The sequence below is a fragment of the Muscardinus avellanarius genome (assembly GCF_963383645.1).
Source record: "Muscardinus avellanarius genome assembly, chromosome: 11".
NCBI lineage: Eukaryota > Metazoa > Chordata > Mammalia > Rodentia > Gliridae > Muscardinus > Muscardinus avellanarius.
Window position 1 is genome coordinate 103,241,101 of NC_137797.1, and position 13,293 is coordinate 103,254,393.

Here is a 13,293-nt window from a genome sequence, read left to right on the forward strand (position 1 = left end):
CACCAAAAAAATAAAAATAAAAAAATAGGACTGAGGGTGTAGCTTAGAGGTAGAATGTCCCTGGGTTCCATCCCCAGTACCACACACACAAAAAAAATTTTTAAAAAGAGGGTTGGCGTAGACCTCAGAAGTAGAATGCCTCTGGATTCAATCCTCAGTACTAAAATAAACTTAACAGGGTCTCTCCATAATTTACAAAGGGCCTCACTAAGTAGCTGAGGCTGACCGTGAACCTGTGATCCTCCTGCCTCTGCCTCCCAAGCACGCCCGGCTCACCCATCTCTCTTCAGCCACAAAGAACGAAGGCCTCCACTCATACAGGGCCTCGTGTGGACATTGTCGTTTCAGGCCGGACATGAGCAGCGGCAGCCCGTGCGAGCTGGAAGACATCCCCCTGGACGACGACGACCCCAGCAGCATAGAGTTCAAGATCCTCGCCGTCTACTCCCGGCACCATGTCTTCAAGAGCGGCCCTCCCGCCTTCTCGCCCAAGCTGCCGAGGACCCGAAGTTTGTCCCAGAAGGGGCTGGGGAGTTGGTCGGCGGATTCCTGGACACAGGTGTCCTGGCCGTGCCGGAACTCTCCGTCCAGTGAGAGGCACATCGCCCTCGGCAAGAAAAAGTCATCCTGGAAAACGTTCTTTGGAGTGACGGAGAAGGAGGAGGACTCGCAGAGCTCGCCCGAGCTCTGCGCTCAGGGCGGGCCGTCGGCGGGCCCCCAGGCCTTTTTTCAGGGCCAGGTATGGTCCAGGTCCCTTTCCAACGTGGAGCAGCGTCTGGAGAGTGAAGGTAAGCTGGGGGAATCCTCTCTACCCGCGCCCGCGTCTCTCCCCTGGGTGTGCGGCCGGTTCACGTCTTCCCGTTTGGGAAGAACCATGGCCTTGGTATTAAATTATAGTAGTGTTAGTATTCAACCACAGATGGGGCACAGGCTTGGAATCCCAGCGTTTGGGAGGCTGAGACAGTAGGATCGCAGTTAGAGTCCAGCCTCAGCTACCTAGTGAGGCCCTTCGCAATTCAGTGAGGCCCAGTTTCAAAATAAAGACTAGAAAATAGGGCTGGGGGTGTAGCTCGGAGGTAGAGTGCTCCTGGGTTCCATTCCCGGTATCACACACACACACACACACACACACACACACACACACACAATAAGCTTGTTGCCCAAACCCCTAATAAATATAAAGGAAAGAGGTCCAGCTAGGGGCTCGGCTGCCCTGCGGAAGGACTTTCCATCTGCGTGTTGGGGGAGGGGTCTCCTGCCTCACCTCTTAAGGCTGGTAGTAAGATTAGATAGATGGATAGATACAAAAATACTTTTCAGAAACATCAGTCACACTAGAAAGTGGAGTCGCAGTTTGATAAAATCTTCCCCTGTTTTGACAAAATCAGTTGTATCAGATAAGACATTTTGTGTGTGTGTGGTGCTGGGGATGGAACCCAGGGCATTCTACCTCTGAACACACCCCCTGCCCTATTTTTCATTCTTTATTCTGAAACAGGGTCTCACTAAGTTGCAGAGGGCCTCACTAAATAGCCGAGACTGTCCGCGAACTGCGATCCTTCTGTCTCAGCCTCCCAAGCACAGGGATGACAAGTGTGCGCTGGGAATGGAGTGTTTCCCCTGGGCACACCACCCTTCTGGCCAAAACGCCATTATTAACCTCGAGTCTTGTGAATGAACCAGTGTTAACTCTGCAGGTGTGCAGAATACGACTCAGCTGCTCCATCTGGCACACTCGCAAAAGTTAAAAACTTAGGGAGAACTCAGCGATGAAGACTGTACTCCCCAACAACTTAGCCGTACGCCTGCCTCGCCCCCCAGGTGCAGAGTGGACTTGCCTCTGACAGCCTGCAAGATTCAGGCGGCCGGCGCCACAGAAACCTTCCTGACCCCAAATGCTTTACTCTGCACCTCTGTGTGCTAATGATGAGTTACTTTTTTTTTTTTTTTTTTTTTTTTTGCAAGTCTGGGGATGGAACCCAGGGGCATTCGATCTCTGAGCTGCATCCCCAGCCCTATTTTTATTCTTTATTTTGAAACAGGGTCTCACTGAGTTGCAGAGGGCCTAAGTAGCTGAAGCTGACTGCAAATCGCGATCCTCCTGCCTCAACCTCCTGAATGCTGGGATTACAAGCATGTGCCACCATGCCCGGCTTTTTATTCTTTATTTTAAAACAGGGTCTCACTAAGTGGCAGAGGGCCTCACTAAGTGGCTGAGGCTGTCCGCGAACCGTGATCCTCCAGTCTCAGCCTCCCAAATCCTGGGATTACAAGCGTGCGCCACCACCTCCGGCTATGGGTTACATGTTCTTGAAGGGGGACTACAGGACTGTCCATACATCTTTGTTTACTTATCAGCATCAACTGGACACTTTCCAGCAGACGGGGAACTCTGGCTATCTGAGCAAGGGGTGTTAGGTGTTTACTTGGTAATGAATAGGGGTGATAACTATGGCCCCAAGAACAGGGATACTTCCCTTTCTGCAGTGTCTGATCCTCAAATATTTGCCAAACTATTAAACGTCCTCCCAGCTCACAGGGGCCAGCTCTCTGCAAAGGAACTCCAACAACAAAACCAACCGAAGCCGGGCGTGGTGGCGCACGCTTGTAATCCCAGCATTCGGAAGGCTGAGACAGGAGGATCGCAGGTTCAAGGACAGCCTCAGCTACTTAGTGAGGCCCTTTGCAACTCAGTGAGACCTGGTTTCAAAATAAAGAATAGAAAATAGGGCTGGGGGTGGAGCTTGGAGGTAGAATGCCCCTGGGTACCATCCCCAGTACTGCAAAAAAAAAAAAAAGGAATAAAAATAACATCATAATGAGCATTCCTTCAAGCAGAGCTTTGCGTTTCTCCCTTTTCTGTTCCTTCTCTTTCAAAGGGGGACATAATTTTTCAAGACATCAAAATAAAGGCGTCAAAGGCCTCGTCAAAGGCGACTCTCACCCCCCCCCACTCCCCCATCCTTGTCTCTGCAGGCAACCGCCAGGCCTTTCTGAAGAACGGCCCTGTACCTTCAGGCTCCTGGGCAGCTTCCTCTCGTCCTGGGCTGGCCTCTTTTTTCCAGAGAATTCTGTGTACCAACGAGCTGGACATGGTCCTTCTGTGAAGTACCACTCAGCAGCGGTTTGTCGTCTTCTTCTCTTTTTTTCTAGCTGTGGACCCCAAAGTCGCTTCCATTGCCAACCGAGTGGCTGAAATTGTTTACTCCTGGCCACCCCTAGAGGAGCTCCACTTTCAGGGGCCTGGAGGTTTGGGGGCCAAAGGGAAAATCTTACCACAGGGTTGGCGCCTCGAAGGCAAAGAGATTAGAAACACCACAGTCTCCAGTTCTAAGAAAGGTAAACTTTCCCGTGCCTGTGTTTGTGTGGGCTGCGTGTGTACGGGCGGAGGGTCTTGAGTATTTCTGGATTTGCTCAGCGGAGCCGGAGATACTCCCCAAGGCGCAGGCGCTGTACCAGCAGGTGGAGCCAACAGGCCACGCTCTCTGCAAACTCAAAAGTCTACTGAGGGAGAGAGAGAAACACCTATTTACATTTTATCTTGTGGGCCAGGGCGGTAGCACATGCTTGTAATCCCAGTATTTGGGAGGGTTAGAGGCCAGCCTCAGCAAGTAGCGACCTCAGCAACCTAGCGAGACCCTGTTTCAAAACTAAAATAAAATACTTTTGGGGGTGTAGCTCAGAGGTAGAAGGCCCCTGGCTTCAATTCCTAATACTACACAGACGCTCACACACACAGATTATTTTGTGCTTCTCTTTTGTCCCCAAACAGATGAAGACCAAATAGTGGCCAAAATTGTCGAGCTGCTGAAGTGTTCTGGAGATCAGATGGACAGAGAGGTTTGAACTGATAAAATTTGGGGTTTTTTTTTGGGGGGGTAGGCGTCCTGGCACGCAGAATGGAAATGTGCTCTCTGTCCCCACCACCACCACCACCAGTTCCTTTTCAAAGTTCTTCCCTTAGAGTTCACGGTCTTCCTGCTGGCCACGTCTCAAAAATGAATCCCTTTGGAAAATGCGAGAAAACTTTCTGGAGCCTCTCTGGAATTTCTGGAAACTAGAAAGTCCCTGTGTTATTGCAAAAAAAAAAAAAAAAAAAAAGACCCCACTACATTAAAATGTGCTGAACAGGACTGTGAATTCTGTTCCCCCGTGTAACTGATCCTCAGCGAAGCTCAGACTGGACTGCTGCATTAGCCGGCAGCTGGGGTGGCCAGTCCCACGGTCCCACGGTCGCACGGTCCCACAGTCGCTGTCTTCTCTGAACGCGTTTCCACTGGAGTTGCTGGGCCTGTATCCTGTATGTCTCTTAGCAATTCAGCCAGGGAGGCAGGTTAGTTCTGTTTCAAAATAAAATATTTAAACTGGGCGCCGTGGCGCATGCTTATGTAATCCCAGTATGTGGGAGGCTGAGACAGGAGGATCACAGTTCTCGGACAGCCTCAGCTACTTAGTGAGGCCCTCAGCAACTCAATGAGACCCTGATTTAAAAAAAAAATAAGAATAAAAAATAGGGATGGGGTATAGCATGGCGGTAGAATGCCTCTGGGTTCAATCCACAGTTCTTCAAGAAAATAAATAAATAATAAAAATAGGGCTGGGGGTGTAGCTCAGAGGTAGAATTAATGCCCCTGGGTTCCATTTCCAGTACCACAAAATAATTAATAATAATAATAATAATAATAATAATAACAACAACAACAACAACAATTAAAAAAAGGGTTGAGAATGAAGCTCAGAGGTAGAAGGCCCCCGGGTTCACTTCCTAGTACCATAAATAAATAAATAAATAAATAAGCCGGGCATGGTGGCGCATGCTTGTAATCCCAACATTCGGGAGGCTGAAACTGGAGGATCGCGGTTCATGGACAGCCTCAGGTACTTAGGCCCTCCGCAATTTAGTGAGACCCTGTTTCAAAAATAAAAAATAAAAAAAGTAGGGCAGGGGGTGTGACTTGGAGGTCAAATGCCCCTGGGTTCCATACCCAGATCCACAAAAAAAAAAAAAGAAAATGCCCCACCTTTAAAAATAAATAAATAAAGAAACAAAAATAAAAAGGGCTGGGAAGTAGCTCAGAGGTAGAGTGCCACTGGGTTCACTACCCAGTATCACAAACAAATAAAAAGTAAATAATAAGAAATAAAAAGGGCTGGGGATGTAGCTCAGAGGTAGAGTGTCCCTGAGTTCAATCTCCAGTATCACAAATAAAAGGTTACCACAGTCCTAGCCAGAGGCCCCTGCTCCGGTCCCACGCTGTGCTAAGCGTCTTAGTCTAACCAGGTCCCCTGGCTTAGGACCTCTCCCCTCAGCATATTAGTTTAGGAATCACAAAACCATGCCTGAGAGGCTCCTGCCTCTTGCCCGAGGTTGAGCGGTGAGCAGGAGGTGAGGCCGAGGTTCAGGAGGCGCCTTCTGTCTGTTCCTCTGCCCCTGGCGAAGCACTCAGATCTGGAGCTGGGGCGTTGAGACCTGCGTGCCTGCCCTGCACTAGCTCAGGAGACGTTGTCGCTAAATGTTGAGGGAATGGGCGGTTCCAGTTCATCATGACTTTTTTTTTTTCAGTACTGGGGATGGAGCCCAGGGGCATTCTACCTCCGAGCTACACCCCCAGCCCTATTTTTTATTGTTTATTTTGAAACAGGGTCTCACTGAGTTGCGAAGGGCCTCAGTAAGTAGCTGAGGCTGGCCTCCAACCTGTCTCAGCCTCCCGAATGCTGGGATTACAAGGGCGCACCACCACGCCCGGCTCATCGTGACTTATTTTTGCAGGTGAAATGCTTTTACAGGGCAGGTTCTGCAGGATATCAGCCATCTTTGAGACCAACAAGAGTCCAAGGTCTTTCCACCAGGCATTCCAGGGATCCACATCTGAGCCGGGCGTGGTGGCCTGCCTGTAACCCCAGTCCTTGGGAGGCTGAGACAGGAGGGTCACAGGTTCTAGGCCAGCCTCAGCAACCTACTGAGACTCTCAGCAACTTAGAGAGGACCTGTTTCAAAACAGAAATTAAAATGGGCCGGGCGGGGGCAGCTCCACAATAGGATGCCCTTGCTGGGGTCAGCCCCCCAGTACACGATCCTTCGACCCATCAGTCTGTCCATCGTAGCTCCGTGTGGCCTCAGCTGCTCTCCTGACCGCCTCTGCTCTCTCACAGTTGAAGAAAGACAGGGCTTTGATGAGCAGCCTCCAGGACGGGCTGACCTACCCTCTCTTCAAGACCATCACAGACCAGTTCCTAGCGGAAGTGGACACCAGAGGAGAATCGGAAGTGAAAGCTCAGGGCTTCAAGGCCGCCCTGGCCATAGACGCCATGGCCAAGCTCACGGCCATCGACAACCACCCGATGAACAGGGTGCTGGGCTTTGGAACCAAGTACCTGAAGGAGAACTTCTCGCCCTGGGTCCAGAAGCACGGGGGATGGGTAAGTGCAGCCTGCTTATGTTTTTTTCTCTTCTTCCTCTTCCTCCTCCTCCTCCTCCTCCTCCTCCTCCTCTTCTTCTCCCCTCCTCCTCCTCCTCCTCCTCCTCCTCCTCCTCCTCTTCCTCCTCTTCCTCCTCCTGCACTGGGGATGGAATCCAGGGACATTCCATCTCTGAGCTACATCCCCAGTTCTATTTTATTTTATTTTGAAACGGGGCTGAGGCTGGCTTGAACCTGTGATCCTTCCTGTCTCAGCCTCCCAAGTACTGGGATTCCAAATGTGCACCACCACACCCGGCTATTATTTTTCACTTTTTTAAATTAGTGTATCGTAGTCATACATCGTAATGGGGTACGAGATGGTGGAGGCAGCCGTGCACACATCACCCAATTGGCCCTTCCCCAGTTCCCGCCCCAGTCCCTCCCCCTCCCTCCTCCTCATGTTTGGCTCAGTGATTGACTTTGATATGTTTATTAATGTCCATCATGTACTTTAGGGAGTTTCCCTCTTCCCCTGCCATCCCCTCAGATCGCCTTATTTGCTCATCGTAGTCTCTCCTTCTTCATCTAGGGTTTCTCCTATGACCCATTTCCCCCCCAGCTTCCGCATATTAGGGAGAGCATTTGATTTATACTTTTTGTGACTGACTAATCTCATTAGCATAATGTCCTCCAGTTCCATCCATTTTCCCGCAAATGACGTAATTGTGTTCTTCTTCATGGCTGAGTAGAATTCCATGGTGTCCATATTCCACTGTTTTGTAATCCATTCATCTGTTGATGGGCATCTTGGCTGGTTCCATAGTTTGGCGATGGTGAATTGTATGGCTATGAACATAGATACATATACATTAGTCTGGTAGTTTGGTTAAGTACATCCTTTTTGTTTTTTGAGGTACTGAGGATTAAATCCAGGAGCATTCTACCTCTGAGCTACACCCCGAGCCCCATTTCTTATTCTTTATTTTGAAACAAGGTCTCACTAAATTGCGAGGGCCTCACTAAGTAGCTGAGGCTGGCCTTGAACCTGCGTCCTCCTATCTCAGCGTCCCAACGACTGAGATCACAAGCGTGTGCCACTACGCCCAGCTAAGTGCATACTATTTAATCATAAATCTTCTGCCCGGCATGATGGCACAGGCCTGGAATGCCAGCCCTTGGGAGTTTGAGACAGGAGGATCCCAGGAGTCCAGCCTCTGCAACTTTAGCAAGACCCTGTTTCAAATTTTTAAAAATCTGGGGTATGGCTCAAAGGTAGAATGCCCCTTGGGTTCAATCCTCAGGACCAAACAAGTATAAAAATGGATAGCTTTGTAGGGATAGGGTGGATTTTTTTTTTTTTTTTTTTTTTTTTTGCAGTACTAGGGATGGAACCCAGGGACATTCTACCTCTGAGCTACACCCCCAGCACAATTTTTGATTCTTTATTTTGAAACAGGATCTCACTGAGTTGCAGAGGGCCTCACTAAGTAGCTGAGGCTGGCCACGAACCGTGATCCTCCGGTCTCAGCCTCCTGAATGCTGGGATCACATGCGTGCACCACCACGCCTGGCTATAGAACGGGCAAATCTGTAGGGACAGAAAGCAGGTGCATGTTTGGCAGGAGTCAGAGTTAGGGGGTCAGGGAAAAACTGCTGATAGATGTGAAGTTTCATTTTGGAGTGGTGAAAAAACTCTTTAATCCCATATGATGGTTGCCAGGCTCTGAATACAGAAAAAGCAACTGAATTTTGCACTTAAGCAGGGTAAATTAGACGGGATAATTATATTTTAGTAAATGTAAATGGTGGTTCTGATTCTAGTCATCAAATAACAAGTGGAAAGAAGAATGAACACGAGTGTTTTTTATTATTTTAATCTGTCTTCTGATGTTAGGCTGAAATACTGCAGGGGGTTTTCAAAGGCTTTGGAAATTGATGGCACTGGTTCAATTTCCAAAATTTTCCTACTTTTCCAGGAAATCATAAACCTGAACCTGAACCCTCGGCCATCCTTAGATTTAATTTGGAGCATGGGAATGGAAATTAGGAGAGAGAAGAAAAAGAATGTGAGGAGAAAGACTGCATTTTCCAAAGTGCCAGAAAAATATTATAAAAAATGAAAGATGTCGAGAAATTATTATTTATTTATTTATTTAATTATTTTTGTGATATTGGGGATTGAATGGCACTGGGGCATTCTCTCTCCAAGTTCTCCCCCCAGCCTTATTTTTTATTCTTTATTTGGAAAAAGGGTCTCACTAAGTTGCAGAGAACCTCACTGAGGCTAGCTGCAAACCTGCGGTCCTCCTGACTCAGCCTCCCAAGTACAGGGATTACAGGTGTGCACCACCATGCCCGGCTCAGGAAAGAAATACCTATGAGCAGCTACGTGCTATGACAATGTGAAGGGAAGCCGGGCGTGGAGGCGGGCTCGTCATCCCAGCACTTGGGAGGCTGAGGCCAGAGAATCGCGGTTTGCAATGGTCTCAGCTACTTAGGCTCTTTGCAACTCAGTGAGACCCTGTTTAGGAATAAAGAATAAAAAATAGGGCTGGGGGTGTAGCTCAGAGGTAGCATACCCCTGGGTTCCATCCCCAGTACCACAAGAAAAAGAAAGAAAGAAAAAAAGAAAGAAAGAAAGAAAGAAGGAAGGAAGGAAGGAAGGAAGGAAAGAAAGAAAGAAAGAAAGAAAGAAAGAAAGAAAGAAAGAAATAGGAGGGAGGGAGGGAGGGAAGGAGGGAGGAAGGAAGGAAGGAAGGAAGGAAGGAAGGAAGGAAGGAAGGAAGGAAGGAAGGAAGGAAGGAAGGAAGGGAAGAACTTGTGCTCAGCCTTCCTGGACAGCAACCGGGGCTTCCATTGGCCCCTGTGATCTTGGACGCCCTGTTTGACGTCTTCATGTTGATAGAAAGGGGAAGTCCTTCCTAAGCCAGTGCCTCTTAGCTCAGTATCCACTATTCTATGAGTGCTTCTAAGCTTTCCAGCTCAACTACAGATACACCTGCAAGGGGGGGATGTGTGTTATGTGTCCTTTGATTCCTATAGCTCCTACCATGTTACACTCAGAGTTGATATTTAGTTGGTACTTGCCGAGTACAGAAGGAATCTAAAGAATGACTAGCAACTCCACCTCAAAAGCAGGCTCGAAACCTACCTTGAAGCCTGGCGAGGTGGCGCACGCTTTTAATCCCCGCCCCTGGGAGGCTGAGACAGGAGGATCGCGCAGGTTCGAAGCCAGCCTCAGCTACTTAGTGAGGCTCTCAGCAACTTAGTGAGACCCTGTTTCCAAAGAAAGTATAAAATAGGTCTGGGAGTATAGCCCGGAGGTAGAAAGCCTCTGGGTTCCACCGCCAGTGCCACAAAAAATAAATAAAAAGGAGAGGTCTGAGTTCTAGCCAGGTGTGGTGTGCGCCTGTAATCCTAGTACTTAAAAGGCTGAGACAGGAGGATCACAGGTTCCAGGCCAGCCTCAGCAAACTGGGGAGACCTTTGGCAACCTAAGGAGACCCTGTTTTATTTTTACTTACTTATTTATTTTTTTGTGGTACTGGGGATGGAACCAGGGACATTCTACCTCTGAGGGACACACAGCCCTATTCTTTATTGTTTAATTTGAAACAAGGTCTCACGGAGTTGCAAAGGGCCTCACCAAGTAGCTGAGGCTGGCTGTCAACCGCGATCCTCCTGTCTCAGCCTCCCGAATGCTGGGATTACAAGCGTGCGCCACCACGCCCAGCTGAGACCCTGTTTTAGAATAAAAAACAAAAAGGGCTGAGATTATAGCTCAGAGGTAGAATACCCAGTACCACAAAAAAATAAAATAAAATAAAATAAAAATAAATTCTTCACGCTCCATTACCAACTGACCTTTCAGTACCTACTTTTTTGAATTTTAAGTCTTGTAGCCTTCCCGTCCTCCAGAAAAGCCCCAGCCTCTTAGCCCTGGGGTGTGTAACAGAAGACCTCAGCTACCGTTTTCCTTGCAGGCTTACAAGAATGCTCTCACCTTCCCAAACCCTCCTCCATCCCAACAGGGACTGAGCGCAGGTCCCTTCTGGGAGGAGGGCAGAGTTAGCCGCATCTGTTTTCACTTCCACCGTGAATCCAACTTGGAATTTGAAGAATTCATTTCTCTCTCCTCCCCCTTCTAGGAAAAAATACTCGGGCTCTCACATGAAGAAGTCGACTGAGGTATCAGGTCTGTCAGCTGGAATCCTCAGTGTGCCGTGTGGTCCTGGGGACGCAGGTCCCAGCAAAGCACAGTGTCCAAGCATCATGGAGGGTTTCAAAACCGGCCTTCCTCGGCCGGGCCGGCTCGCTGGGACGTGGCGGCCGGGCCTCGCTGTTGACGTGTGGAAGCCTAGAAAGACGAGTGGTCGTTTTGCTTTCAAAGGTTGAGGACAGACACCCCCTCCAGGTCGTCGGCTACTCTAGAGGAAGGGCGTGACTGTCTGTGCAGCGATAAGCTGGTCTGCACTGACCTTTTTAGTTTCTAGTCCTATTTATTTTCTCAACCGCACTCAGGATGGCCTAACACGGCGGCTCGGCTTCCAGACTCCCTCTGGGAAGGTGCTGCCCTTTATCTTAACAGATAGAGCTTAAAGAAACATCTTGTAAGTGTACTGCTAGTGCAGGGAGAGGCGGCCTCTTTTTTTTCTTTTTTTTTTTCTTTGAGCTACTTCTCTTGAAAACATTTCTTGGCGGTTTGAAAAACTTCCACTGGATACAGAACCACCGCCACCGGCTCTTTTTCGTGATAGACCTCAACCTTGTGAGGCTCCTGGGACTGCCTTTATTACTCTTGGTGGTGGCGAAATGATTGGTAGCTGGTAAAATAAATATATAGAAAGACCACTGTGAGAAGAGTGCTTTGTGTGAAAATAAGAAGTCGCTACGCCGGGCGTGGTGGCGCACGCTTGTCATCCCCGCGCTTGGGAGGCAGAGACAGGAGGATCGCGCAGGTTCGAAGCCAGCCGCGCGCGCTGGCTTAGGAGACCCTGTTTCCAAATAAAAATGTAAAAATAGGTCTGGGAGTGTAGCCCGGAGGTAGAAGGGCTCCCAGGAACCCCAGTACCACCAAAAAAAAAAAAAAAAAAAAGAAGTCGCTAGGCGCCATGATGCACATCGGCAATCCCAGGACCTGGGGAGGCTGAGATAGGAGGATCGCAGGCACTGCAGGTTCGAGGCCAGCCTCGGTCATTTAGTGAGACCTTCAGCAACTTCCTGAGTCCCTGTTTCAAAATTAAAAAAGAAATGCTTGCCGGGCGTGGTGGTGCATGCTTGTAATCCCCGTGCTTGGGAGGTGGAGACAGGAGGATCACGCAGGTTCGAAGCCAGGCTTGCTGGTTTAGGAGACCCCTATTTCCAAATAAAATATAAAATAGGTCTGGGAGTGTAGCCTGGAGGTAGAAGGGTTCCATCCCCAGTACCACCAAAAAGAAATGCTCAGAGAGAATTTCTCTGGGTTCAATCCCAGTACCAAAATAATAAAAATTGCCCAGCGTGGTGGCGCACGCTTGCAATCCCAGCATTCGGGAGGCTGAGACTGGAGGATCACGGTTCGCTGACAGCCTCAGCTACTTAGTGAGGCCCTCCGCAACTCAGTGAGACCTGGTTTCAAAATAAAGAATAAAAAATAGGGCTGGGGGTGTAGCTCAGAGGTAGAATGAAGGCCCCTGGGTTCCATCCCCAGTAACACACACACTAAAAACAAGTGGTCAAGTTTTTTAAAATTCATACTGTTCAAACTGGGTACGGTAGTGCATGCTTGTAATCCCAGTCAGTACTTGAAAGGCTGAGATAGGAGGATCACAGGTTTGAAGCCAGCCTCAGTAATTTAGTGAGGCTCTCCGTAACCTAATGACATGGTTTCCAAATAAAACAAAACAAAACATGTAATCCCAGCATTTGGGAGGCTGAGACAGGAGGACCGTAGTTCGCGAACAGCCTCAGCTACTACTTAGTGAGGCCCTTTGCAACTCAGTGAGACCCTGTTTCAAAATAAAGAATCAAAAATAGGCTGGGGGTATAGCTTGGAGGTAGAATGCCCCTGGGTTTCGTCCCCAGTACCGCAAAAACAAAACAAAAAGCCCCCCAAATAGTCTGGGAGTGTTGCTTGGAGGTAGAATACCTGTGGGTTGAATTTCCAGCACACACACACACACACACACACACACACACACACACACACACTAATATAGTCTCAGTGCATTTCTAGATATCCAGCAACTCGATGGAGAGTCTGATATTCAATAGGTGCTTAGCCTTTCATGAACAATAAATGCATTAGTCAGTTAAACACACTTTCAGGTTCAAGGGGATGTGTGACCTGTTGTCAAGTGCTTCGCTGGCCTACCTATCACGGCAGAACGAGGCCTTCTTTTTTCTCCTATGTGGACATCATAAATGTTCGGGATAAACCGGGCGTGGTGGTGCACGCTTGTAATCCCCGTGCTTGGGAGGCTGAGACAGGAGGATCGCACGGGTTCGAAGCCAGCCTCAGCTACTCAGTGAGGCTCTCAGCAGCTTAGTGAGACCCTGTTACCAAATAAAATATTAAAAAATAGGTCTGGGAGTGTAGCCTGGAGATAGAAAAGCCCCTGGGTTCCACCCCCAATACCACCAAAATAAATAAATAAATAAATAAATGAATAAATATAAAAAGACTAAAAAAAGAGGGCTGGGGGTGTAGCTCGGAAGTAGAATGCCCCTGGATTCCATCCCTGATACCGCAGAAAAGAAAAAATAAAAAAATAATAAATAAACGTTTGGGATAAAGGAGCCTCTGTTCACAGAGGGCGCCGAGCGCGGCAACCCTCCCTTCCGTGGCCCCAGCATTCCACCCTGCGTGTAGTTTCCCAAATGCACTAGGCGGCCTTGTGCGCCACGGAGCCCG

General features: G+C 48.7%; 1 protein-coding gene across 1 annotated transcript; it reads left to right on the plus strand.

The window, feature by feature from the left end:
* Nucleotides 1-355: 355 nt before the first annotated feature.
* On the plus strand, nucleotides 356-10,784 carry BCL2L14 (BCL2 like 14; the record flags this gene model as incomplete). The annotated part of the gene is made up of 5 exons (XM_080705034.1): nucleotides 356-788; nucleotides 3,154-3,339; nucleotides 3,740-3,840; nucleotides 6,154-6,420; nucleotides 10,550-10,784. The coding sequence occupies 5 exons, from the start codon at nucleotides 356-358 to the stop codon at nucleotides 10,586-10,588; spliced, it is 1,026 nt and encodes a 341-aa protein (XP_080561160.1). The 3' UTR covers nucleotides 10,589-10,784.
* Nucleotides 10,785-13,293: the final 2,509 nt, after the last annotated feature.